Raw genomic sequence first — 27,588 nt, 5'->3', positions numbered from 1 at the left:
TGTAAATTGTAAACAATTGCGGTCCCAAAACTGATCCCTGAGGCACACCACTAGCCACTGACCGCCAACCAGAAAAACACTCATTAACCCCTACTCTTTGCTTTCTACTGGTCAACCAATCCTCTATCCATGTCAATACATTACCTGTAATACCAGGCAACTTTATCTTAGGTAGCAGCCTTTGGTGTGGCATCTTGTCAAATTCCTTCTGGAAATCCAGATACACCACATCCACAGGTTCCCCATTGTCCACCATGCAAGTAATGTCCTCAAAAAATTCCACCAAATTAGTTAAATATGATCTACCCTTCATCAACCCATGTTGGGTGTTCCCAATGGGACAATTTATATCCAGATGTCTTGCTATTTCTTCCTTAATGATAGATTCAAGCATTTTCCCCACTGCTGAAGTTAAGCTAACTGGCCTATAGTTACTGCTTTTTGTCTACTTCCTTTTTTAAACAGTGGCGCCACATTGGCTGTTTTCCAATCTGCAGGAACCACCCCAGAGTCCACTGAATTTTGGTAAATAATTACGAGTGCATTTGCTATTTCCCCCATCACCTCTTTTAGTACCTGGGATGCATTTCATTAGGGCCAGGAGACCTGTCTACCTTTAGTCCCATTAGCTTGCCCAGCACTGCCTCCTTAGTGGTAATGATAGTTTCTAGGCCCTCACCTGCTATAACCTTCTTGCCACTAGTTTTTGGCATGTTATTTGTGTCTTCCACTGTGAAGACCAACACGAAATAACTGTTTATCTTCATTCCCAGTTATTAAAGTGGCTTTCTCATCCTCTAAAGGACCAATGTTTATCTTCACCACTCTTTTATGATTTACATATTTGTTGAAACTTTTGCTGGCTGTTTTTGTATTCTGAGCTAGTTTACTCTCATAATCCTCCTTACATTTCTTTATAACAATTTTTTGTGGCTTTCTGTTGGCCTTTAAAGATTTTCCAGTATACTAGTTTCCCACTACTCTTTGCTTTTTTGTATGTGTTTTTTTCTCAGTCTGATACTTTCCTTTATTTCCTTAGACATCCATGGCTGGCTCTCTCTTTTCCTACATTTCTTCCTTATCACTGGAATATACTTCTGCTGAGCGCTGTGAAAAATTGTTTTGAAAGGCCTCCACTGTTCCTCAATTGACCCACCATAAAGCTTTTGCTCCCATTCTACCTTAGCTAACTCATTCCCCATCATAGTCTCCTTTGTTTAAGCACAGGACATGGGTACTGGATTTAACCTTCTCACGCTCCATCTGTATTTTAAATTCGACCATACTGTGTTCGCTCCTTCTGAGAGGATCCCTAACTGGGAGATCATTAATTGTTCCTGTCTCATTACACAGGACTAGATTTAGGCTAGCTTGCTCCCTCGTAGGTTCCATTACATATTGTTCAAGGAAATTATCGCCGATGCATTCTATGAACCCCTCCTCAAGGCAGCCATAACAGATCTAGTTTGACCAATCGATATGTAGATTAAAATCCCCCATGATAATTCTGTGCCATTTTTACATGCATTAGCTATTTCTATGTTTATTCCCCGCCCCGCCACAATGTCATTATTTGGTGGCCTATAGCCCACACCTATCAGTGACTTCTTCTCCCAGCTATTCCTAATTTCCACCCAAATGGATTCAACCTTTTGTTCAGTAAAACCTATATCCTCTCGCACTATCGTCCTGATATCATCCTCAAAAATCAGAGTGACACCACCTCCCTTACCTTCCTGTCTGTCCTTCCAAACAGTTTGATACCCCTGGATATTTAACTCCCAGTCATGACCATCCTGTAACCATGTCTCTGTAATGGCCACTAAATCATACTCATTTGCCATGATTTGCACCGTCAACTCAACCCCATTGTTTCGAATGCTCCGAGCATTCAGACAAAGTGCCCTTATGCCACTTTTTGCGCCGTCTTTTTGGGTCCTATCACGTCCATTATCAACGGCTCGAGTTCTCCTTCCCTTTAACTTTTTTCCTAATTTTCAATGTGATTTGAAGCTTCCTCATTACCTGCTAACCTGCTGCTTTGCGTTACATTAATTATTAGTCTCCCTCTATGCTCACTTCTCCCTTCCCCACTACTTACTAGTTTAAAGTCCTATTAACCACCCTATTTACCCTTTTCGCCAGAACACTGGACCTGGCCCTGTTCAGGTGGGGTCCACCCCAGCGATACAGATCCCTCCTGTCCCATAACTGATGCCAGTGCCCCATGAAAAGGAAACCCTCTTTCCCTCACCACGCTTTTAGGCACGTGTTTACTTCCCTAATCCTCTCCTCCCTATGCCAATTCGCATGTAGCTCGGGTAGCAATCCAGAGATTTTGACCCTTGAAAACCTGTTTTTTAATTTTGTTCCTAGTTTTTCATAATCCCGAAGCAGATCTTTTTTCCCTAGTCCTGCCTGTTGTTGGTACCTACATGGACCACAACAACTGGATCCTCCCCCTCCCTCTCTAGTCTCCTCTGAAGCTGGTCAGAGATGCCTTGCACCCTGGCACCGGGCAGGCAACACACCATGCGGGACTCTCTATCCTACTCGCAAAGGATACTGTCTATCACCCTGATGATGGAATCCCCTACAACTACGATCTGTCCTTTAGCCCCCCCCACTCTTGAATGACCATGGCACCATGGTTCAGGAAGCCAGTTGACTCATCCTTCCTGCAGCCCTGTTCCTCATCCATGCAGGGAGCAAGTGCCTCATACCTGTGGGACAATGTCAAGGGCTGCGGCTCCTGTGTTCCTGTCTGCAGGGTCCCTCTACCTGCCTCGCTCGCAGTCACACACTGCTGTCCCTGCCCGCCGATCGAATTAACATTAGTTAATCTACTAGGTGTGACTGCCTCCTGGAACATGGCATCCAGGTATCTCTCCCCCTCCTGGAAGTGCCGCAGTGTTTGGAGTTTGGATTCCAGCTCATCAGTTTTGAGCTGGAGCTCCTCAAGCAGCCAACACTTGCTGCAGATGTGGTCACTGCTGTTCTCAATGAGATCAGCTCCCACATCGTACAGCTACAGCACATCGCCTGTCAGCCTTCTCTACTTAGTTAATTATTTAAAATTAATTCGTTTTTTATTTAGTTTTGCAGTGTTCTCTGCACCAGTAAGTTTACTCCGTTATATACTCAAACAGAGTCCGGCATAGCCTTCTGACCCACTCCCAGAGGATTTGGTGTCTCGGTGACCACCCCGAAAGGTAACAGAGAGGAGGGAAAAAATGCAAATAGCTCTTCACTGCTCACCACACTTAGTCGTTATTATTAGGTTGTCTTGAGTATAAGTTAACTCCCAAATTTATTGGGTGGAAGCTTACCTTCTCAGAGTGCCCTTGCACTTTCTCCCGGACTCCTGCCAATGAAACAGCTGAGAGGGTGGGCTGGAGGGCTGCGTTTTGGCTGTGGTGTTGCACAGGGATTGGTGCTGGGTCAACTGTCGTTTGCCATTTATACCAATGATTTGGTTGAGAATTCGGGAGGCATGACAATGACACCAAAACTGATGGCACAGTTGACAGTGAAGAGGGTTACCTCAGATCACAAATGGATCTTGATTAAGTGGGCCAATTGGCTAAGGAGTGGCAGATGGGAGTTTAATTTGGATAAATGTGAGGTGTTGCATTTTGGTAAAACAAACAAAGGCAGGTCTTGTACAATTAATGGAAGGGCTCTGGGTGGTGTTGCCAAACAGAGAGATCTAGGGTTAAGGTACATAATTCTTTGAAATTCACTCTATTTATGCTCCTCCTGATTTTAAAACCTTCTATAAAGGTCACCCCTCAACCTCCTACACTCCAGTTGGAAAAGGTTCCAGCTTACCAAGCCTCTCCTTATCACTCAAACTGTCTGGTCGCGGCAACATCCTTGGAATTTTTTTCTGAACCCTCTAATTTAATAATATCCTTCCTGTGGCATCACAGGTAGACAGGGTGGTAAAGCAGGTGCTTAGAACAGTTGTCTTCATTGTTCAGACCATCAAGTGTAGGAGTTGGGGGCATCATGCTGAGGTTGTATACAACGTTGGTGAGGCCACTTTTAGAGTACTGTGTGCAATTCTGATTGCTTGCCACAGGATGGATATTATTAAATTAGAGGGTTCAGAAAAAATTTCCAAGGATGTTGCCGCGACCAGACAGTTTGAGTGATAAGGAGATGCTTGGTAAGCTGGAACCTTTTCCAACTGGACTGTAGGAGGTTGAGGGGTGACCTTTATAGAAGGTTTTAAAATCAGGAGGAGCATAAATAGAGTGAATAGCAAATGGCCTTTTCCCTCGGATAGGAGAGTTCATACTTTGAGGGTATATTTTTAAGGTGAGAGGAAAACGATTTAAAAGGGACCTGAGGGACAATTCTTCACGTAGTTTGAATGTGAAATTGGTAGATCCAGGCACAGTTACAACATTTAAAAGACAGTTTGACAGGTACATGAATACGAAAGCTCTGGAAGGTTATGGGCCAAACACAAGCAAATGGGACTAGTTCAGTTTGGGAAGCTTGGTCAGCATGGACAAGTTAGATTGAAGGGTCTGTTTCTGTACTGTATAACTCTGATTCCATTGCCAAGGTCTGAAATAAGTTCATTAACTTGAAAACTGTTGAATTCTATACCCCTTGCAATAAATCCAAATATATTCAAACTTCTCATTGAAAGCTGCATTGCAAGTCAGAAACATAATGATTTCTTTCACCAGCATTTCTAGTTTCCTTATTTCTTTATACTTCTTCCCCAGTTTCTTATTGTCTAAGACTAGATAATATTTTGTGTTTCTGATCAAAGTGCATCACTTCATATTTAAGACTATAAGACATAGGAGTAGATGCAAGGCCATTCGGACCATCGAGTCCACTCTGCCATTTAAATCATGGCTGATGGGCATTTCAACTCCACTTCCCTGCACTCTCCCCATAGCCCTTGATTCCTTGTGAGATCAAGAATTTGTCGATCTCTGCCTTGAAGATATTTAATGTCCCGACCTCCACTGCACTCTGTGGCAATGAATTCCACAGGCCCACCACTCTCTGGCTGAAGAAATGTCATCTCATTTCAGTTTTAAATTTACCCCTTCTAATTTTAAGGCTGTGCCCACTGGTCCTAGTCTCCCGCCTAACGGAAACAACTTCCCAGCGTCCATCCTTTCTAAGCCATACATTATCTTGTAAGTTTCTATTGGATCTCCCCTCAACCTTCTAAACGCTAATGAACACAATCCCAGGGTCCTCAGCCGTTCATCATACGTTAAACCTACCATTAAGGGGTCATCCGTGTGAATCTCCGCTGGACACACTCCAGCGCCAGTATGTCCTTCCTGAGGTGTGGGACCCAAAATTGGACACAGTATTCTAAATGGGGCCTAACTACAGCTTTATAAAGTCTCAGAAACACAGCACCGCTTTTATATTCCAGCCTCTTGAGATAAACGACAACATTACATTCGCTTTCTTAATCACGGACTCTACCTGCAAGTTAACCTTTAGATAATCCTGGACCAACACTCCATTGATCCCTTTGTACTTCTGCTTTACGAATTTTCTCACCATTTAGAAAATAGTCCATGCCTGTATTCTTTTTTCCAAAAGTGCAAAACCTCGCATTTGCTCACGTTGAATTTCATCAGCCATTTCCTGGACCACTCTCCTAAACTGTCTAAATCTTTCTGCAGCCTCCCCACCTCCTCAGTACTACCTGCCTGTCCACCTATCTTCGTAACATTGCAAACTTCACCAGAATGCCCCCAGTCCCTTCATCCAGAACATTAATATATAACGTGAACAGCTGTGGCCCCATCACTGAGCCCTGCGGGACACCACTCATCACTGGTTACCATTCCGAAAAAGAGCTTTTAATCCCAACTCTCTGCCTTCTGTCAGACAGCCAATCCTCAATCCAAGCCAGTAGCTCACCTCGAACACCATGGGCCCTCACCTTGTTCAGCAGCCTCCCATGAGGCACCTTATCAAAGGCCTTTTGGAAGTCTAGATAGATAACATCCACTGCATTTCCCTAGTCTAATCTACTTGATACCTCTTCAGAAAATTCTAACAGGTTTGTCAGGCACGACCTCCCCTTACTAAAACCATGCTGAATTGTTCTAATCTGACCCTGCACTTCCAAGAATTTAAAAATCTCATTCTTAACAATGGATTCTAGAATTTTACCAACAACCGAGGTTAGGTTAATCGGCCTATAATTTTTCATCTTTTGTCTTGATCCTTTCTTGAACAAGGGGGTTACAACAGCAATTTTGCGATCACCTGGGACTTTCCCAGACTCCAGTGACTTTTGAAAGATCATAACCAAAGCCTCCGCTATTTCCTCAGCCACCTCCCTCAGAACGCAAGGATGTAGACCATCGGGGCCTGGAGATTTATCAATTTTTAGACCTTTTAGCTTTTCTAGAATTTTCTCTTTTGTAATGCCTATCATACTCAACTCGGCCCCCTGACTTTCCTTAATTGTTGGGATACTACTCATGTCTTCCACCGTGAAGACTGATGCAAAGTACTTATTAAGTTCTTCAGCTATTTCCTTATCTCCCATCACTAGCCTTCCAGCGTCAATTTGGAGCGGCCCAATGTCTACTTTTGCCTCTTGTTTGTCTCTTATGTATTAAAAGAAACCTTTACTATCATTTCTAATATTACTAGCCAGCCTAACTTCATACTTGATCCTCTCCTTCCTTATTTCTCTTTTTATTATCCTCTGTTTGTTTTTGTAGCCTTCCCAATCTTCTGATTTCCCAGTGCTCTTGGCCACTTTATAGGCTGTCTCTTTTTCTTTGATACATTTCCTGACTTCCTTTGTCAGCCATGGCTGTCTAATCCCACCCCGAATAATCTTTCTTTTCTTTGGGATGAACCTCTGTACTGTCTCCTCAATTACACCCAGAAACTCCTGCCATTGTTGCTCTATCTTCCCCGCTAGGCTCTGCTTCCAGTCGATTTTCATCAATTCCTCTCTCATGCCCCTGTAATTACTTTTATTTAACTGTAACACCACTACATCCGATTTTGCCTTCTCTCTTTCAAACTGCAGACTGAACTCTACCATATTATGATCGCTGCCTCCTAAGTGTTCCCTTGCTTTAAGGTCTTTTATAAAGTCAGGCTCATTACATAGCACTAAGTCCAGAATGGGCTCTATCACAAGCTGTTCCAAAAAGCCATCCTATAAACATTCCATGAATTCCCTTTCCTTGGATCCACGACAACATTATTCACCCAGTCCACCTGCATATTGAAGTCCCCCAGGATCACCGTGACCTTGCCTTTCTGACATGCCCTATCTATTTCCCGGTGCATCTTGCGCCTCTGGTCCTGGTCACTGTTAGGTCTGTACATAACTCCCATTATGGTCTTTTTGCCTTTGTGGTTCCTCAACTCCACCCACACAGACTTCACATCCTCTGACCCAATGTCATTCAGTGCCGTAGATTTAATTTCATTCTTAACTAACAAGGCAACCCCGCCCCCTCTGCCCACCTCCCTGTCTTTTCAATAAGTTGTGAATCCTTGGATGTTTAACTGCCAGCCCTGAACTCCCTGCAACCATGTCTCTGTGATGCCTACTACATTATAATCATTCAAGATGATTTGTGGTGTTAATTCATCTACTTTGTTGCGAATACTACGAGCATTTAGGTAAAGTGCCTTAATGCTAACTTTCTTATCATTATTAGAGATACGGGAATCCGAAGATGTCTTAAGCTATCCTTCCTTTTTGCTGTATTCCTAGTCTGCCTCGAGCTTAAACCCACCTGTACACATGCTATCCTGTTGCTTATCTTTCCATTTAACTCCATACTCCCTGTCTCTTTCACTTTCCCTTCCCCCCGACTCAGAAGTTTAAAGTCCTACTGACCACCCTATTTATCCTTTTCGCTAGAACACTGGTTCCAGATCGGTTCTGGTGGAGACCGTCCCATCAGTACAGATCCCCCCAGTTCCAAAACTGATGCCAATGCCCCATGAAATGGAATCCCTCTTTCCCACACCAATCCCTTAGCCACGCGTTTACTTCTCTAACTTTCTTATCCCTATGCCAATTGGCATGTGGCTCAGGCAGTAATCTGGAGATTATGACCTTTGAGGATCTGTACTTCAACTTCTTTCCTTGTGCTTGATAATCCCCAAACAGGTCCTCTACCCTAGCTTTGCTTATGTTGTTAGTCCCAACATGGACCACAACGACTGGATCCTCCCCCTCCCGCTCCAATATCCTTTCAAGCCGGTCGGAGATGCCCTGCACCCTGGCACCGGGCAGGCAACACACCATGCGGGACTCCCGATCCGGCTTGCATACGATACTATCTGTCCCCCTAATAATAGAATCCCCTATAACAACAACCTGTCTTTTTGCTCCCCACTCTTGAATGGCTTTCTGCACCACGGAGCCATGGTCAGCTGGCTCATCCTGTCCACAGTTCTTTCCCTCATCCGTACAGGGAGCAAGAATCTCATACCTGTTGGTCAAGGTCAAGGGCTGAGGCTCCTGCACTCCTGAACTCGGAATCCCCCTACCTACCTCACTTACAGTCACACTCTGTTGTCCCTGAACATTTATTGAATTTGAATTACTTAATCTACTGGGTGTGACTGCCTCCTGAAACAAAGTGTCCAGGTAACTCTCCCCCTCCCAGATGTGCCGCAGAGTTTGAAGCTCAGATTCCAGATCATTTACTCTGATCCGGAGTTCTTCCAGCAACCGACACTTGCTGCAGATGTGGTTGCTGCTGTTCACAATGGGATCAGCCAGATCTCACATCATACAGCTACAGCACATCACCTGTCCTTATTTTGCTAACTTTTACAATTTATGCATTAAATAATTTCTAGTACTTCTCTGCTACGTTCTTTTTCAATTAAGCAATTAAACTTTTAATCGATCACACGACACACAAGAAATATAAATTGAAAAGCCTTACCTTAACAACACACGAGAGTACTTCTCAGTTAGAGCTCCTGCTCTTCCTGCTGCTGGAACAGGAATGGAGGGCTCCGCCAGTCGAGGTAGGTATTTTCTAATCTTTAAGTAAGGACTCACCCACCTGTAGGCCTCTGATCGACGCTCCCACTCTTCCTGCTGCGAGTCTGTGGACTCCTAATTAGGCTAGAGGAGGAGGACGGGAGGGAGGCCCTACTGTGTAGGACCTGGCGCTTCCCCAGGTCTTCTGGTCCAGAGGTAGGGACACTATCATTGCACCAAAAGCACCAGAGCACCAAGCCAATACCAAAAGAAACAGGGAGAAAAAGAATTTCACCTAATTTGCAAAGCCGAGAATTTTAATTGCGTTTAACAATTAACATTCCACTACCAACTCATTGCAAATGGCCTAGAAAATGACGTGTGTATCTTTTAACTTGCATTTTATTTTGATTTCCATCTCATTTCTAATCTGGGTGTGTATTATTATTTCTTAATGTATTTATTAACTAAAACAATCTTTTGTTCATTCAAGAAAGCTTGATATAATGGATCTCTTATAAAACATTAATTTATTTGGCCTGGGAGAAAGACATTTTCATGGGAAGGGGTCCTTTTTTAAATTAACCTTATTACAACAAACTGGGAGAGTAGGTGAATAAAGAATGGGAGCCAGCACATCTGTCCTCAACCAGGATTTTAATAATTTGGAGATTCCACCTGGAACCATAACAAATTGGGGAACATCTCCTGGGAACTCGTAATATTATTACTTGCCTTTCAAAAATCCATTTTGTACCTTAACATTTGTCTAGCATTTCTATTGCTACTTATAAGAATTCAATTAAGTTATTTATAACCATGACATGGCTTTTTAGAATCTTTGTTGACTTTTTGTTCAGTCTCTACATAATCTTTCAAAGTGAAAGGATAGAGCAGCATTGCAGACATCATTTAAAAAGGGACTGCAAAGACAGAGTATACACACACTTAAAAAGCAGCAGCAAATAAGGGGGAACAGCAGCAAAAAGCCAAAATTAATGGCTCTTTTCTTCAGTGTACGTAGTATTCAGAACAAAACTAATACATTAACAGGACAAACTCAGTATGATTTTACAGTCATTATAGAAACATGGTTACAATGACTTCAAAGTTTGGAACTAAATATTCAGGGATTTATGTGACTTTCTGAAAGGGCAGGCAGGAGGAGATGGATGGGGAGGTGATTTTGTTAGTACGAAATAAAGTACGATTGCCAGAAATAATCTTGCTTCGGAAGATACAGACTCCTTATGGGAGCAGGTAAGAAATACCAAGTGAAAGATGACACCCATCACCCCTCTTATAGCAGCATCCAGTAGGAGATCAGAAGATAATGAGGGCATGCTTAAAATAAAAGTACATTAATCTTGGATGACATTAATCTCATTGTAGATTGTGGGTAAATCAAATTGGCAGAAGTAGCCACAAGAATAAATTCATAGGGAGGTCAGGAGATTTTCCTAGAACAATTATGTTGTGGATCAAGCCAAAGTTCAGGCTATTTTGCATTTTGTGATGCGTAATGAGGCAGGTTTCATTATCAATCTTGGAGTAAAAGATCCCCTAGGAAAGAGTGACCATAACATGGTAGAATTTAGCATTCAGTTTGAGAGGGAGAGACTTGGATTGGAAAAAACTGTACTAAACTTAGAGTAGTTGCAAAGGAATGAGGGCAGAATTGGCTGGAGTGGCCTTGGACAGGGGATGTTTAAGAAAATATATCAGAACCCGCGACAAAGATATATCCCAGTAAGGAAGGAATATTCTAGGAAGGGGGTCAACTGACAATGGTTAACTGGGGAAGTTAAGGATAATATCAAACTTAAAGAAAAGCAACCTGACAAAGGTTAGTGGTAAGACAGATGATTTGGAAAATTTTAAAACCAATATGACAAAAATAATAAAGATGGAGGAAATAAACTTTGAGCTTATTTGGTTATTAAAAGGAAGAGAGAAACCAAAGTGAGCATAGAACTTTAGAAAATGAGGCTGAGGAACGAATAGGGAACCAGGAAATGGTAGCAGATATGTTTCATCAGTCTTCATGGTAGACAACATTAAGAGCTTTTGAAGTTACTAAGCAATCAAGGGGCAAAAGGAGATGAAATAATATCTATCACTAGAGAAAAAAAAGTATTGTAGAAACTAATGAAGCTAAAGGCTGATGGGTCCTCTGGGCCTGCTGGGTTGTATTATACATTATTAAAGGAAGAAGCTACAAAGCTAGTGGCAACACTGGTGATAATCTTCCAAGAATCCTTAAATTCTATCAAAGTCCCAGATGATTGGAAAATGGAAGAGAAAAGTCATAGCTATAGGCCAGCTAACTTAACTGCTGTCATTGGGAAGAAATTATTAAGGAGGGTAATAACAGAGCATCTAGGAATACAAAATATAATCAAGCAGAGTTAGCATGGCTCATGAAGGGGAAATCATGCCTGACAAATGTAGGGTATGGGCCACGTGCGGGTAAATGGAATTAGTAAGTTTGGTGTTTGCTGGTCGGCATAGACATAAAAACTTCTGAAAACAACATGCACAACAGACAAAAAGAAAGCTTTCATGGAACCAGATATCTCCAGAACAGAAAGCTTTAAGTTGAACAGAAAAAAGGCTAGATTTTCCTACAATATGTTTACTCCCTCTACCCTGGAGTCTCTTTTTTAAACTTCACTCATAAAATAATTTATTGGACAAGCGTTAAAGTGGAAGAAGGCAATTGGAAATGATTTAACTTGTTTTGTTTTGATCTGATTATTGATTTCCCAGCAGGTGTCTGTATGTTGAAAGCCAGGCCCAGAAGGAAAGTTTTTAAGAGAGAAATACAAAGAAGAAAAGGGAAGTCTTAACATAAATAAATTGCACTAAGTCTTAAAGTGAGCAAGTTTGCTTGCTGCACCACCTCCTTGCTCTGCTTCTCCTTCAGCAAACCTGATTGTCCTCAACATCTTTCTTCCTCTGACATACAGCTGGAGCCACCTTACCTATATTAGATGGTTAATAAAAGCAAATAAACCAAAAAATGCAAAATATTGCAGAGGCTGGAGATATAAAACAAAAACAGGTTAAAGCGCTAGAGAAACTCAGCGGGTCAGGCAGCATCCGGATGAGTGTCAGGTGATGCATTTGGGAAGGACAAACAAGGTAACAGAAAACAGAATGAACACATATTCTTTATCTATATTCTCTTCTACCACAATTAGCACTCCTTCTGACATATGCTCCCACCATGTTTTCCATTTTCTCCTCCACACCCCTTCCTGCTAGCACCATAAAGAAACAATTTTCTAGCCCCATTCAATGCCAGAGGAGTCCTATTGTACTCAAAACAATAACTGTTTCTCTTTCCACAGATGCTTCCTGACTAGCATGGTCAGACTGATGGCATAGGATCCAAGAAAATTTGGCTTCGGAATTGGCAGAGTGGTATGAAACAGAGGGTGATGATATTAGAGATAACAAGGCGTAGAGCTGAATGAAGACAGCAGGCCAAGCAGCATCAGAGGAGCAGGAAAGCTGATGTTTCAGATCTGGACCCTACTTCAGAAATTGATATTATGAAGTTTTTGTCACTGGAAGCCTGTGTCCATTGGGCTCTGCAGGAATCAGTATTGGGACCATGTATAATCTATGTCATTTAGACTTGGACAGAGAAGGATTGATCAGCAAATTTGCAGATGATGTGAAAATTGCTAAGGTGGTAAATAGTGAGAATAGCCTGAGATTACAGAAAGATATGGATGGGCTGGTCATCCGCAAAGGAATTCAATCCAGATAAGTGTCAGGTGATCCACTGGGAAAGGACAAACAAGGCAACGGAAAACACAATGAACAGTAGTACGCTGGGAAGCATCAGGGATCAGAGGGACGTTGGAGTGCATTACATCGGTTCCCTGAGGTAGCTGAACAGATGAATAAAGTGGTGAAGAAGGCATAAGGCCTACTTGCTGAGGCACAGAGTTTCAGAGCAAGGAGGTTATGTTGGGACTGTATAAAATAATGGTCAGGCCACCTTTAGAGAACTGACTGCAGTTCTGGGATCCACACGACAGAAGGGATGTGACAGCACTGGAGCAGTGCAGAGGTGGTTTACCAGGACATACCTGGGCTTGAAAGTCTTAATAATGAAGAGAGATTGGATAGAGTGGGATTGTTTATCTTGGAGTAGAGGAGGTGGGAGAGGGACACAAGATGTCTAAAATTGAGGGGCATCGACAGGAAGGAACATTTCCCCTTGGGTAGGGATCAATAACGTGGGCACAGATTTAAGTTAAGGGGCAGGAGGTTGAGGGGATGTTATTTTTAACCCAAACAGTGGTGGGAATCTGGAATGCAGCACGAGCTGGACCATCCCCACCCCCACCCCCGTAACATTTAAGTAGGATTAAGTAGTACATGAGTGTGCTGGAAAGGGCATGAGAATAATTAGGAGCTTGTTTCTGACCACTGCAGACTTGATGGGACAAAGGGGCTTTTTCTGTGTTGTAAACCTCTGACCCGCGGCGCCTGACCCAAACTAACATCATATAATTGTCATACACAGCTTTTTTAGCTTGACTTTGCTCTGTACTTCTATCATCATTCAGGGAGTTCTGGCTTTGCTTATCACCTCTCCTCTTGTCTTCATGAAACTGTACTTTGATTTTGGGGGCAAATTATCACCTCTTTAAAGGCAATCCAATGTCCTGTAATGCTTTTGCCCGAGTTTCTCTGATTCTAATTTAATCGAGGCCAGTCCTTTCCTTTCAAAAAAGCATACTGAAATTCACCCTCCCTCTGGATATTAATTTTAACTCTGGACTTCTTCTTATCCTTTTCAATAGCTAATTTGAATGTTATATTACAACCACTGATCCCCCAAATATTCCCCACTGTGTCTTGATCCACCTTGCTCCACAGGACCAGATCCAGCAAGGGCTTCATCTTCCTTGGAGAGGAGAGATAAACATAAGGTGCTTCCATCAGGCAGCCTGGAGGATGTTTAAAGTTACAGAGAATCTTTTCAGATTGCACAAAACACATGATAAAGAGCAGAGGATGTGAACAGTGAATGCCAAACAAAACAAATAACTCCTTCGAAGGCAGCTGAATAAATACCTGGCTAATTATAGGATTGAATCATCACAACATGGATAGATACACATCGGCTTGTGTTCCTGATGCCAAGTGTTATATGGATAACCACCAGATAGAGTTTAATTGGGGTGATGAATAGATAGATAAAATCATGGTATCACAGAATCCCTACAGTGTGAAAACAGGCCCTTCGGCCACACGTCCACACCGACCCTCAGAACATCCCACAGAGACCCAGCACCCTGTAACCTACCTAATCTACACATCCTTGAACACTAGGTGGACCAATCCACCTGGCCTACACATCTTTGGATTGTGGGAGGTATATTGGAGCACCCAGAGGAAACCCATGCAGACACAGGGAGAATGGTGTTGCTTAGTATCAGGAAGAGGCTTCTGGATACTTTGATGTACAGCACCTGCATAATGTGGAAGGACATGGGCACTTTGCTCATTCGATGTAATCACACAGGAAAGCAATTTCTCCAACAGTACCTGCTTCAACTCAAAGGTTTCTGGTTTATATTGGTTGGGCTGAAGATTTTCTGCATTGTGGCAGCCCTGTGGGTATTAGTGAAGTGGAGAAATCAATGGCCAGGCAGCAAACAGAGTACGTGGATATCCCAAGAACAGAGTAGATAATACCTGTGACAAGGACAATAGAACACAGACACTAACAGGGTGAGGGCAGGTCAAGAGTAATTAATAATTTCATAGGCACAGAATAAATAAATGATTTTGTATTCACAATCAAGGTTCCCACTGTGATTTCTTCGAGAGTTTAGGGAGACTACCGTTTATTTACAAGGAGTTACAATGCTAATGTAACACCTCTTACAAGGAGAAAGGACAGAACAAGGAGTTAAAACCAGTTTTAATCTAACATTGGAGGATGTAATACAGGACATTTTTAATAATCAATGATACAATTAATTAAGGACGACTTCAATGGATTTGTTAAAATTCAAGGCCCATCTGATAAATTTAACATAGATCTTTAATGAAGTAAGTAAGATATACTCAATGTTAAATTTGTGGATTTCAAACTTCATGGTCCTCAAACCCAAATTCAGCTTCCTTCTCACAGTTGTCAAATTACAAATATGTCTCTATCTTTTTCCTATATATTTTGAGACTTAATCCAACCCCCCATCCCCATTTTAACCAGAAAAAGACTAACCTGATTTCTCAGTTGACATCTGCCCTTCAAAAACAATAAACTTATCCAGTCTGGTTGACAAACTGGTGACAAATGGATATTTGCTCACAACCCCAAGTGCACCAAATGCTAAACTGCCACACCCCTCACTGTCAAGCTCATTGGATCCTCATTCCCTGAAAACTAACAAAGATTTTCACACTGTTTTTAAAACCTCACTGCATCCTCAGCCTTGCCCAACCTACCCCAGTTCTGTATACTCATACAAACAAATAGCAGGACTGGGTCATTCAGTCCCTTCAGTTTGCTCCACCATTCAATCAGATTGTCACTGATCCAATTGTAAACTCAAACCTACATTCTCACCTACCCAATGAGCATTTCACCTCCTTGCCCAACAAGAATCTCCCCTCCCTACACTGCATCTCAAATCCAGCCCAGCTCGTCCCCGCCTCCCTAACCTGTTCTTCCTCTCACCCATCCCCTCCTCCCACCTCAAGCTGCACCTCCATTCCCTACCTCCTAACCTGATCCCACTCCCTTGACGTGTCCGTCCTCCCCAGACTGACTTATCCCCTCCCTACCTATACTCACCTCTACAGGCTCCATCCCCGACCCTTTAACTTGTCTGTCTCCTCTCCTCCTGTCTTTTCCTCAATCCACCTTTGATCCGCCTCCCACTTGCTCCCTATTTATTTCAGAACCCTCTCCCCATCCCCCTTTTCTGATGAAGGATCTAGGCCCAAAACATCAGCTTTTGTGGTCCTAAGATGCTGCTTGGCCTGCTGTGTTCATCCAGCTCCATACTTTGTTATCTAAGAATCTCCCTAACTCTGTTTTGAAAATATTCAAGGACTGTGCATCCACCATCTTTTCAGAATGAGTGTTTGAAAGACTCTCAGAGAAAAGAATTCATCTCATCTCTGTTCTAAATGGGTGACCAATGATTTTTAAACAGCGACCTCTAGTCCTGATTCTCCTTTAAGAGGAAAGATCCTCTCCACATCCACCTGTCACACTGCTTGAACTAGGTGGGATCCTCAATCAAATGACCTTTTAATCTTTCAAATTCCAACAGATAGAAGCCCTAGCTTGTCCAACCTTTCCTCAGAAGGTAACCCACTCATTCCTGGCATTAGTTTGATAAACATCTGAACTGCTTCCAACACAGTTATGTCCTTCCTTAAATAAGGTGACCAATACTGTACACAATATTCCAGATATGATCTCACCTGCACCCCGCACAAATAACTGCCACTAAACTAAAACTCAGACCATTACTATCTCATCTCGGCATTCCTGTTTTCACACATTTTCATTCCTGCTCAACATCCAGTGTGATTTTTCCACCATATCCCCTGTACACAGGGGAAAATGTTGTTACAGTTGCAAGTGCAAAAATATCAGTAAGTGCAGCGGACAGGAAGTGGCAGTTAATGATCTGCTGTGCATGCACCTTTATAAAACCAATTAGCTGACAAGATGATGATGTGGAAATTGTAGGAAAGTGTGAAGTCATATCATGAAAAAATCACTTACGTAAACAAGTGTTACGAACACAATTTTCAAGGAAGTGAACTAAGAGAGACAAGATCCAATACAACATGTGGATTCTAAACAAGGCTGTGAGAGAATAGAACAGACTAACCGCATTGAGAGTACATAACACAACTGCACACATGAAATCTTTTATTTTTTTACATATTTTCATCCTAACAAACAGTCTAGAAAATTAATTCCTATATTTAAATAAGCAAATAGATTAGCAAATTGCTCTTGTCCAGACTAGTTTAGTTTTGGGCTACAAGCTAATGCCTGTGTACGAAAGTGGCTTTATTGCAGAGAAACTGATGGTGCAAGATTGAAAAATCCAACGTGTGCACACAGGAATCTGTTCGTATTGTTCATATCCGCATCATTGGTCTAATCTCAAGCAACATAACAATTATAACAAAGAGTCAATTATATAAATCATATATTTAAGCAAGTATTTCAGATAACCCAAGTCTCATCGCCATCTGAAGGGTTACAGATCTTTTCCCTCCGGCTGTAAAGCAGACAACGTCTTGGCAGTCATCTACAGATCTGCAACAACTTGTTCAGAAAGCATTCATCACTGTCAGACAGCGACCACCTGCTCTGGTTTGATTGCAATACAATGAACGTGGCCAGCACAGTAAAAGGACTGACCCAGAAAGCTGCCTCAGGATTGCAATTAATTTCTGTTCAATAGATGAAGCACCAGCTCCTCATCTTCAGCCAGAGAGAGACCTGTGTCCAGTGGCCCGTACTCATCAGAGTCACTTTCAGACTTCATTCTCCTCTTTCCCTTCTGAGTTGCTATCATCTCCTCACATTCATCATTGCTGCTGAGGCCATCATTTCTTTTTCTTTTTAACTTCCCTTCAGCTGGTTTGCTGCATTCAAGAGATGAAAAAGAAATCAATAACAGACTTTAAAGCATGGCAATACATTATCTATATTACAATGTAAATCAATTATTTAATTTGAAAGGTGAATTTTAGCATATTAAAAAGGAAGGTAATCCATGAGTAGCACAAAGAAAATAACCAATATCAGGACTCAGTCATTGCCCCTTCTGCAAAGCTTAATTAAGCTGCTCAGACATTCCTACCTTTATTACCAGGTGATTGATCATTAAATATTTCCTTCAATCCATACAATACCAAATAAATTATCACACTAATGCATTTACAAAAACAGATTTATTACACTTTCAGGGTAAATGTACATGCAATCAGGATTCACTGGCAGTTAATAAAGTAATTTAGCGCAAAATGGATATTCTGGCTGAATTAAATCAACCAGTGATAGTACATAATATCTACAGCATAGGAGGTTAGTTAGCTTAGTTTGCTAGATGACAAGAATGATACCAAAATCATAAATTTAAACGCTGCACTAGCTGCGGTTGCTCATGGAGGCTTGCCTTACTCCGCACTTGACATGTAATGGTGTCTCTTGAATTACATGTAACCAACTGTCTCTAATGGAGAGAGATGCAGGTACTTCTTTGTGGATTGTTGTTAATTGTCTACCTACAGCACAGAAAGATGACTCAGCGCAGTAGGTCTGTGCCAGAAGCAGTGGTCGCCCATGAGTCTCCTTCCATTTATCTTCAGCTAACTTGATCAGCATAAGCTTCGATTCCTTTTTTTCCTTTCATCTGTTTATCTAGGTTACCCTTAAGTGCATTATGCTATAGCCTCAATTACAAGACTTCAAAATTCTAAATTTGAAAGATGTTATGTACCTCAAATATAACAAAAGTAAGAAAGCTCAAAGAAGAATTAGCAAACAGCACAAAGTTAAGGACCAGGACAACCTTAAAAAGAAAACTGATTTCTGCCGCACTCTTAGTGTTCCAGTAAATCTGTAATATCATCATCTCAGCCTCTCATCAACCAGACTCAAACAGTCCACTGCTTTACTGATAAACATCCCACTTTCCAAAAGCTGCAATGAATCTTAGCTCATCCAACACTCTTGCTATCCCTATTCTGTTTCATGCCAAGTCCTGTTGACCATTAGCCCTGAATTCACTCACCGACACTGGCTCCCAATATGGAAATGCATCTATCTTAAAATTCGTACCCTTGTATTCAAAGCCTAAACTCTCCACATATCTGTAACCTACTCCAGTCCTACAGCACTCCAAGGTACGTATTTTCCTCCAATTTTGGCCAATGTACAATGATTTACATCACTTCGCCATTTGTGACACTACTTTCAGCTGTCTGGGCCTTAAGCTATGAAACCGTTTTCCAAAATGTCCCTTAAACATATCTCTGTATCCAAACTTATGGTCCCTGTCTCAATATCTCTTGCGGCTCAGTGTCAAAATTTAATTTGGCAACACTTCTTTGAAACAACCTGGGAGGTTTTATTACAGTAAAGGCGCAAGTTGCTGTTGATATAATATTAAAAACGATGCCTTGAAATTTTTGGATTTGAGGGAAAACTGGAGAATATGTTGGTTGTACGGGCTAGAGATTCGCTTTTGACATTTCTATGACCAAAAACTCCAAGGTGAGCAACTCTGCTTCATTCCAGACTCAGAAGCTGATGACCCTTAGATAGCTATACAGTTGTTGTGCTGCGAGCATAAAACACATTGTAAGTACAAAAATAGAAGGTCAGAAGTGATCAGTTGCTGTTGAAGAAGTGGCTAGAGGAGAATACAATACTTTAGGTGAACTTTTCTTTATACTCTACTCAAAGGTGCAGCATCGGGATCAACACTTAAAATTGCCGTGAAAAATGTTGTTTTGGTTTAATATCAATAGGTTAATGGGGCCTATAATTTTATTGAGCATTGTACAATTTGTTTGAAGTAGTTTCATGGGTGACCTGCTTGGCTCCACCCCTGTTCCCTGACCAGTGGTCTTTCTTCCTTACCAACCTCCAAGGTGAGGCCTCTTCCGGACCACCAGCCTCCAGGTTGGGATTTCTTCCCTACTCTTGGCCTCACAGTAGTGGATTCTCCACTAACTGCCCAACTCTGAGGATTTACCACATTCAAGAGCAAAATGATCAAATGATATTGGAGTCAGGAGGGAAGTGCAGAGACCAGGTCTTAACATAGGGGTAAGGAGATGGCTTAATACACAAGAACACCTCTCTTTCCCAGAAAAAATAGTGCACAAGATGCACTAGAATTGACAAGGAAAATTAAAACCTAAAGGAGTCTTCAAAATGATGTATGTCAAATAGTCAACAAATTAGCTTTATGAAGAAATGAGCAGATCCATGAGTAAACATCGAGTGACTTTAAGGTTATTTATCTGGCTTCCTAACTACAGAAACCAAAGCACTGCTCTTTCAATCTGTTTGAGATTTTAAAAATAGGAACAGGAGTAGGCCATTCAGCCCTTCAAGCCTGCCCCACCTATTAACAAGATCATGGCCGACTTGCCCCAGGCCTCAACCCCTTTCTCATGCCTGATCGGCATAGCTCTGAAATTTCAAAAACATCTTATCTATTTTCTCTTGGAAATACTTTCAGTAGTTTAGACTCCACAATGCTTTGGGGTAGGGAATTCCACAAATTCCCTCTTCTCTGGAGAAAGAAATTCCTTCACAACTCAGTTTAGAAGGACCATCCCTATATTCTGTAACTATGGATACATCTGCTTAACACTTACCCTGTCTAGCCTCCTTAGAATCTAGATTATCTCTCATTCTTCTAAACCCTGAAGAATAAAGACCGAGCCTTTGTAGGCATTCTTGAAAAGTCAACCCCTTCAGCCCAGGGATCAGCCTAGTGAATCTGTTTTGAACAGCCCCCAAGACCAGTTTTTTAAAAATATCCTTTATTTAAAAATGGGGACCAAAACTATACACACCATTCCTGCACAACTGTAACAAGCCTTCACTGTTTTTAAACTCTAATCTCTGAGCATTAAAGGCCAATTTTCCATTTGTCTTCTTAATTGCTTGCTGGGGGTGTACATCAACATCTTGGCTTTCATTCACAAGAACATCTAGATCCCTTGGTGTTGTACATTTTTTGGAATCTCTCTCAATTTAAATAATAGCTTGCCTTTTGATTCTTCCTACTAGTGCATGACCTCACACGCTAAAACTTAAACTCCGTCAGCCAAGTTTTGCCCACTCAGCACCTATCTATATCCCTTTGCAGATTTCTTATATCCTCATCACAACCACCTCCGACTTATTTCTGTATAGTCAGCAAATTTGGATGCTCTAAGTCATTATTATAAATAATAAATAATTGAGGCCATAGGGCTAAACTTTACAGTACTCCATTAGTTACGTCTTTCCCATTTGAAAAAGACTCATTAATCTCCACTATCTTCCGTATGTAACCAATCCTCTATTCATGCTAATACTTTATTCCCAAAACCGTGAGCTCCTAATACGACCTCATACTGTCAGTTTAGGTTGGTAAATAAATTGAACTGTAAGCACTTTCTATTTTGTAACTAAATATAGCTAATCACATTTGTTACATTGGGGCGGCACCGTGGCTCAGTGGTTAGCACTGCTGCCTCACAGCACCAGGGACCTGGGTTCAATTCCATCCTTGGGACTGTCAGTGTGGAGTTTACACATTCTCCCCACGTCTGCATGGGTTTCCTCTGGGTGCTCCAGTTTCCTCCCACAGTCCAAAGTTATGCAGGTTAAATGGATTAGCCATGCTAAATTGCCCATAGTGTCCAGGGACGTTTAGGTTAGGTGGGTTAAACATGGGAAATGCAAGCATAGGGAAATGGGTCTGGGTGGCATGTTCTTCTGAATAGTGGTGTGGACTTGTTGGGCTAAATGGCCTATTTCCACACTGTAGGGATTTTACTGCTTCTATGACATGCTATAATGCAAACGAAACACTCATTGATTGCATACAAACAAATTCCTTTTAAAGGAATGAATGGCATTTAAGGTTATTCAGATTAAAGTTCTGTTTTGGTCCTCTTTTTGAAAGATTCTTTGGCCATCACTATGTGGACGCAACATTTAATTTCAAACAATATTTTTTTCCTAGCATTTAAAACTATTCAAAGGCATGGGGCTGGAATTGGTTCATCTGCCACTGGATCTTTGTTTATTCATCGTTTAAGCATCATTGCTGTTCAGTAACATGGACAAGAAAATTGAGAAAAATTAGCAATGCCCAACACTACAAAATTTTAAAACTTGATATTTTTATCTGAATTCATGAATAAATAAAAATATAGCTCCTCCTGGTGTTCTCATTAGTTCTTAGATCTGATTAAGCATTGAATAATAACACATTTTCAAAAACATATTTGTACGTTTTGCAATGTTAAACAATTTCGTGTCTCATTTAAGTGATGTAATAGAAACGAGTGCTTTCACTGTCGCAAAGTTTTCCTGTCTGTTGCCTTAGTTTGACCTTTTAATCCTAACACTGATACAGAATGCTTTAGGATTAGTCGTGAGTATACCTTATATTTTCTGTACTTTACAGGTTTGATGAAACATGTAACATAAATTACATATGATACTTAGGGATTCAGATTTCAAAATAGAGGCAGATGAGTGAGATTTACTTCTGTGAAGGTAACTTTTTCTTTAAAAAATTCAAAACATCTTTTGGAAGTGACCTAAAGGCATCAATTCCAAGAAAGCATGAGAGTTCAGTCAAGGGACTGAGAGAACCTGTCCAATCTTAATAAACGGAATGTTTATATAGCTGAGTTCAGAACAAATCAGAAGGTCAGAATGCCATGAGGTTAGTTTCGACTTCAGAACAGAAGATTCGAGGTCTCAGTTCAGAAGGGTCAGGAGTTCAGTTCAGAACTTAAAGCAGTTTCTACTCACAGGAGAATCGAGTTTCAGTTAGGGGATTGCGCTATGCCAGCCTGTGCAGTTTCCAAGCTACCACAGTTTAGGTAGAAATCTTAAAGTTACTAGAACTGAAAAAGTTTAGGCCATCAGAATTGTGAAAGGTTCATGCCAGCAGACATTGCAAGTGCTGGAAAGGAATCAAAACTATCCATGCATTCAAAGGAGAAGAAACTGGGGAAGAGTTGGTTAGGTAAAAACTTGAGTTAAGACAGGAGTGAAATTGCTCTGGAATTGAGTATCTGTGAAAGCTTAGTGTTGGGGATCAACCGATATTTTAGTTTGCTGCTTGTGTTAAGATCTAACTGCAACCCCATCAATAATACAAACCCAGTCTGGCCTACATGTGACTCCACACCCCACAGCAATGTGGTTGACTCTCATCAACTGTCTGGGCAACTAAGGGTGGGCAATAAATACTTGTCTGTCCAGCAACACGCACAGCCCTTGAACACATTTTTAAAAAGGCAGGATAAATAACAGTCACGTTGATTTAAAATCGGCACAATTTGAATTCACATCTAACACCACTCATATTTTCTTGAATAATGCTTTATTTAACCTTTTCAACAAATTACCGTGGAGCTTCAACACTTGGTGGGATTAGAAATTTATATTTACAAAGATGCTTCAGACTTTCTCATGGTCCTCAAAAATAAATCCATTTTGCAAATCACATCATACCGACAAAAAATAATGAAGCAACCTTTCCAAACTTGATAACAGCAATTATTCAATGTCCAAAATTAACTTCTTTCATTTTTTGTAACTAATCCATCTACTCTCACATAATTCCTTTCACACTCTATCAAACCTAAAGTCTCTAAATATTGAACTAAAATTAATATTTTATACACTGAACCCCCCCAAAAAATGTACAATTGTCTGCCAGTATCTAATGAATTCAATTTATTATTTTCAAAATTTTCAAATCAAATTCTTTGCTCAGACGAATACATAAAAAAATTAACATTTTTTAAAACAATACCAACATGAAAATAATTTATTCAGTAACACCTTATGACCTATTTTCCAAAATGTAATAAATTATTCATTTCCTACAATCACAAGTAACTTAGTTAAAAATCTTCACACTTTCATTCAAGTGCTCACTTACTACTTTTCTTCAAAGATGTGAAAAGAATTTGTTAAAATTATATAAATTAAACATGAAATATCTTCACTCCATGTGTATGCCATTTACAAATGAAGTTGACTACGTTAATGTCCCTATTTCCACAGCATCCAATTTGGGGGCCCAACTTACTCTGTTAGCAAATGTAGGAAACATGCCTTAAACATATTGTTTAAGCTTCCAGTGGAGCTGCCCAACAGATTTCTGAACCTCCAATCATTTTTACGCCTATGCCAAGTTACCAAAATGACACTTTACCGAAGTCACCAGGGGCACCTTTTGTGACGGTGGCAAATTAAACCATTGCTCTTCAATAAACATACAACACCAGGTTATAGACCAACAGGTTTATTTGAAGACACAACAAGCTTTTGGAGTCTCACTCTTCCAGGTGTCAACACCTTGTTCTGTGATTTTTTACCTTTTTCACCCCAATCCAACACCAGCAGCTCCATGTCATTCTCAACCTGTCTGCAGCGTTTGGAATGTGCTATTCTCCTGTAATACCTCTCACTGTCTCCCAACTAGGTGGGACTGCATTTACCTGGCCCATTCTTATCCATCCAATCACAATTAGCAATTGGCTATGTTTCCCATTCCCACTGTAACCTCGAGTGTCCAATGCAAGGATCTGACCTCAACTTCACTTTTCTCAGCAACACACTGCCTCTCAGTGATGTTATCCAGGAAACCATTACCTTGCTGACATGCAACCCCATCAATAATCCACAAAGACCCTATTAGAGCATACAAATGAAATGATAAGCTTTGTGGAAAAAATACTCACTTACATGTGGATCCTGAAGGAGAAATGCTCTTATTATGATAACTGAAGGCCACTACTGGTCTTTGTATACGCCTCTGTTTTGACTGATCCTGGGAATATGGCTGAACTTTTATGCTGTCCTGATGCCAGCTTCATTAGGCTCATTTAGTATGGGTTAGATCCAATTTCTTCCTTTAAAATTGCAACACCCTGTTTACCGCCCCTCTATTCCTTGGCATGTAACTTCATTTATAGATTCCTTATATTTTCTAACTCTCCTATGGACGTAATTAGCTGGAATAAAGAATACTGCAGTATTGCTTAGTAAAGTTATCAAGGTAATTTATGTTCAAATAAAATCACAAAGCACTTATGGATAAAATTACAAAATTCACTGATATATTATAGAACTAAGGAAACAATATCTTCACAAATGGAGAGACTGCAGAGAAAGTTTGCTGCCAGCTAGCAAAGGTCTATTGCTTAGTTTCAGCTTGCACTCAAGTTTACGTGATTGAAAGAACAATTCAATAGCCTCCGTAGATAACAGCTTCTGAGCAAGTTAGAAACTGAAATTTATGTCAAAGAATCGAAAACAGATGTGGGTGGGAAGAGTAGAATGGAGAGAGTTGAGACAAAGGGAACATTTTCCAAACAATAGGATGTGACAAGTAGCATTCCATATATATTAAATAAAATAGTGACTAGCGTACCCACATATGTAGAAGGCACTAAATTAAGTGAAAATCCTATAAATAGAAGCAGGCAAATTAAGGATCTGGGCAAAATAGTGTCAGATGGAGTTCAAAATTAGGTGATGTGAAATTATTCACTTTAGATCTAGGAATGACTAATTTCTAAACAGAAGAGTTTCTGAAATGTGAAGAATCCATGTATGCTGATTGTTAAAATTAATGCCAAGATAAAAACAAATCAAAAAGGCTAATGGGGTATTCCACTTTATCTCAAAAGGAATGTAACATAAAGGTGAGGAATTTATGCAAAGACTTGATCAAACCCCGAGTAGGAGCTTTATATTCAGTTTTGGTCATCCAACCTCAGGAAAACTGCAACAATAGAGAGGGTCACTTTTTTGGCTGAGGAGCCCTGTAATATAACGTGTATTCTGTATAATCCCAACCCCTTCCTTCCAACTATTTATTTACACATTGTAAAATAAAGATAATAAATTACAGCATTACTGAACAACTGAATGAAAATGCATACATCTTTAATAATTGTTTTTGTTGTTTGTAGGAACAATATATTATGATATGTTTGATAAATGTTTTCAGATAATTTAAATTACATGGAATCTCTAAAGATGCCCATGGAATCCTGGTTGAAAATGACTGCTTTAAAGGGTTGTATTATGAGAATAGGTTACACAAAATTAGTTTAGGTTAAGCTACAATACAGTCAGCGTTTTTAAAATAGTAGCTATTGAACAGGACAGCTGCAGAGAAACTCTTTAATGGCTGGGGGTTCCAAAATCTTACAATTGGAGCTAGGCCGTTTAGGTTTGAAATTAGGAAGGACTTTTTGCATCCACAAGTTAATGGCAATCAGGAACTCTCTCTCCAAAACCTTATGAGTTTTATGTATATTAAAAGTTACAACTAAAATTGTTAAATTTTGTTAATAAGAATATCAAGGCACATGGCTAAAAAGGAACAAGAGCTGGCCATCCGATCTGTCAAACCTGCTCTACCTTTCAATTACATCACGACTGATCATTTCTTTTCAATGCCACTTTCACACATCACCTCCGTATTCCTTAATGTAATTGGTCTCTAGAAATCTATTGATTTTAGTCTTGGACATGAGTAAGCTTTCAACCCACTCGGCAGAGAATTCTGAAGAATCAGAAAAAAACCCTTTTGGTGAAAATAATTCCTCCATGTCTCAGTTTTTAATGGGTCTCCCCTTATCTTAAGATGTGTCTCTTTGTTTTAATCTCACCAGTCAAGGAAAACATCCCTACATCCAGCTTGAAGAATTTTCTAATTTTTAAAGAAATCATCCCTCATCCTTCAAAATATACAGAATACAGATCCCACTTCACTAATTTCTCCTCCTAAGACAACCACGCCATTCCAGGGATTAGTCTGGTGAATGGCCACCGCACTCCCCACGTGTCAAGCGTGTCCTTCTCTACAGCATTGTCAGTGTTCACCTGCTAACGGGTGTGATTGTTCACCTCGGAAATTCCATGTCATTGGTCATAGACGCTGTGGGTCCTTGTGTGACTGATAAGCCCAATCCCAGATCCTTCCCCAGGTATGGAGACCAAAACTATACATAACACTCCAGGTGAGGTCTGACCAAAGGTCTATACAATTGTAGTAAAATGTACGCAAATTCCGTTACCATGAAGGTCAACATACCATTTGCCCTCCTTCCTGATTTGTTATACAAGCATGCCAGCTTTCAGTGACTCTTGAATACCCAGGTCACTTTGGACACCAGTACATCCCAATTTTTCAGCATTTAAGAAAGGTTCTGCTTTTCTGTTTTTTTTCCACAAAAGTGAATAATTTTACACATTCACATAATGTTCCATCTGCATTCACTTAGCCTGTCCAAGCTCCCCTAAAGCCATAAATTTAGAAATATTACAACTGGGCTCCACTACCAAATCATTTGTGAAGATTGTGAACAGTTCTAGGCTCAGTACTGATCTTTGCAGTATCTATTAGTAGGAGTCATTAGTAGAGGGCCAAAGATTGATCTGTTTATTCTTCTCTCTGCTTTCTGTCCATTGACCAATTCTCAATTTCTACTAGTTTACTATCCACCATCCCAAGTATTCTAATTTTATTTTCTGACCTCCTGTTTGAGATCTTATCAAAAGCCTTTTGAAAATCCATATGCACTATGTTCATTGGTTCTCATTTATCTGTGCTGCAAGGAACATTCTCAAAAATTTCAAATAAATTTGTTAAATAAGAGTTCCCTTTCGGATTATTAAAATAAAAATACTGCAGACACTGGGAATTTGAATTAAAAATTGAAAACGCTGGAGAAACTCAGGGCTGCCAGTATTGGTGGACAGAAACAGAGTTAATGTTTTGTGCTCGATATGACATCTTCTGTTCATAACTCCTTTATTCCACCCCTTTGACATT

At 40.6% G+C, this 27,588-nt stretch overlaps 1 protein-coding gene across 1 annotated transcript in view; it reads right to left on the bottom strand.

Moving 5' to 3' along the window:
* Positions 1 to 16,884: 16,884 nt before the first annotated feature.
* The window catches only part of ddx10 (DEAD (Asp-Glu-Ala-Asp) box polypeptide 10), a 188,306-nt gene continuing 177,602 nt past the window's right edge, over positions 16,885 to 27,588 (bottom strand). The window contains exon 18 of the mRNA XM_059646651.1: positions 16,885 to 17,626. Within this exon, the coding sequence (XP_059502634.1) occupies positions 17,425 to 17,626 (202 nt within the window). The 3' untranslated portion in view covers positions 16,885 to 17,424. The remainder of the gene's footprint in view (positions 17,627 to 27,588) is intronic.

The sequence above is a fragment of the Stegostoma tigrinum genome, chromosome 6 (assembly GCF_030684315.1).
Source record: "Stegostoma tigrinum isolate sSteTig4 chromosome 6, sSteTig4.hap1, whole genome shotgun sequence".
NCBI lineage: Eukaryota > Metazoa > Chordata > Chondrichthyes > Orectolobiformes > Stegostomatidae > Stegostoma > Stegostoma tigrinum.
The sequence above is the reverse complement of the archived record's forward strand: the minus strand, read 5'-3'. Positions and strand labels throughout refer to the sequence as shown.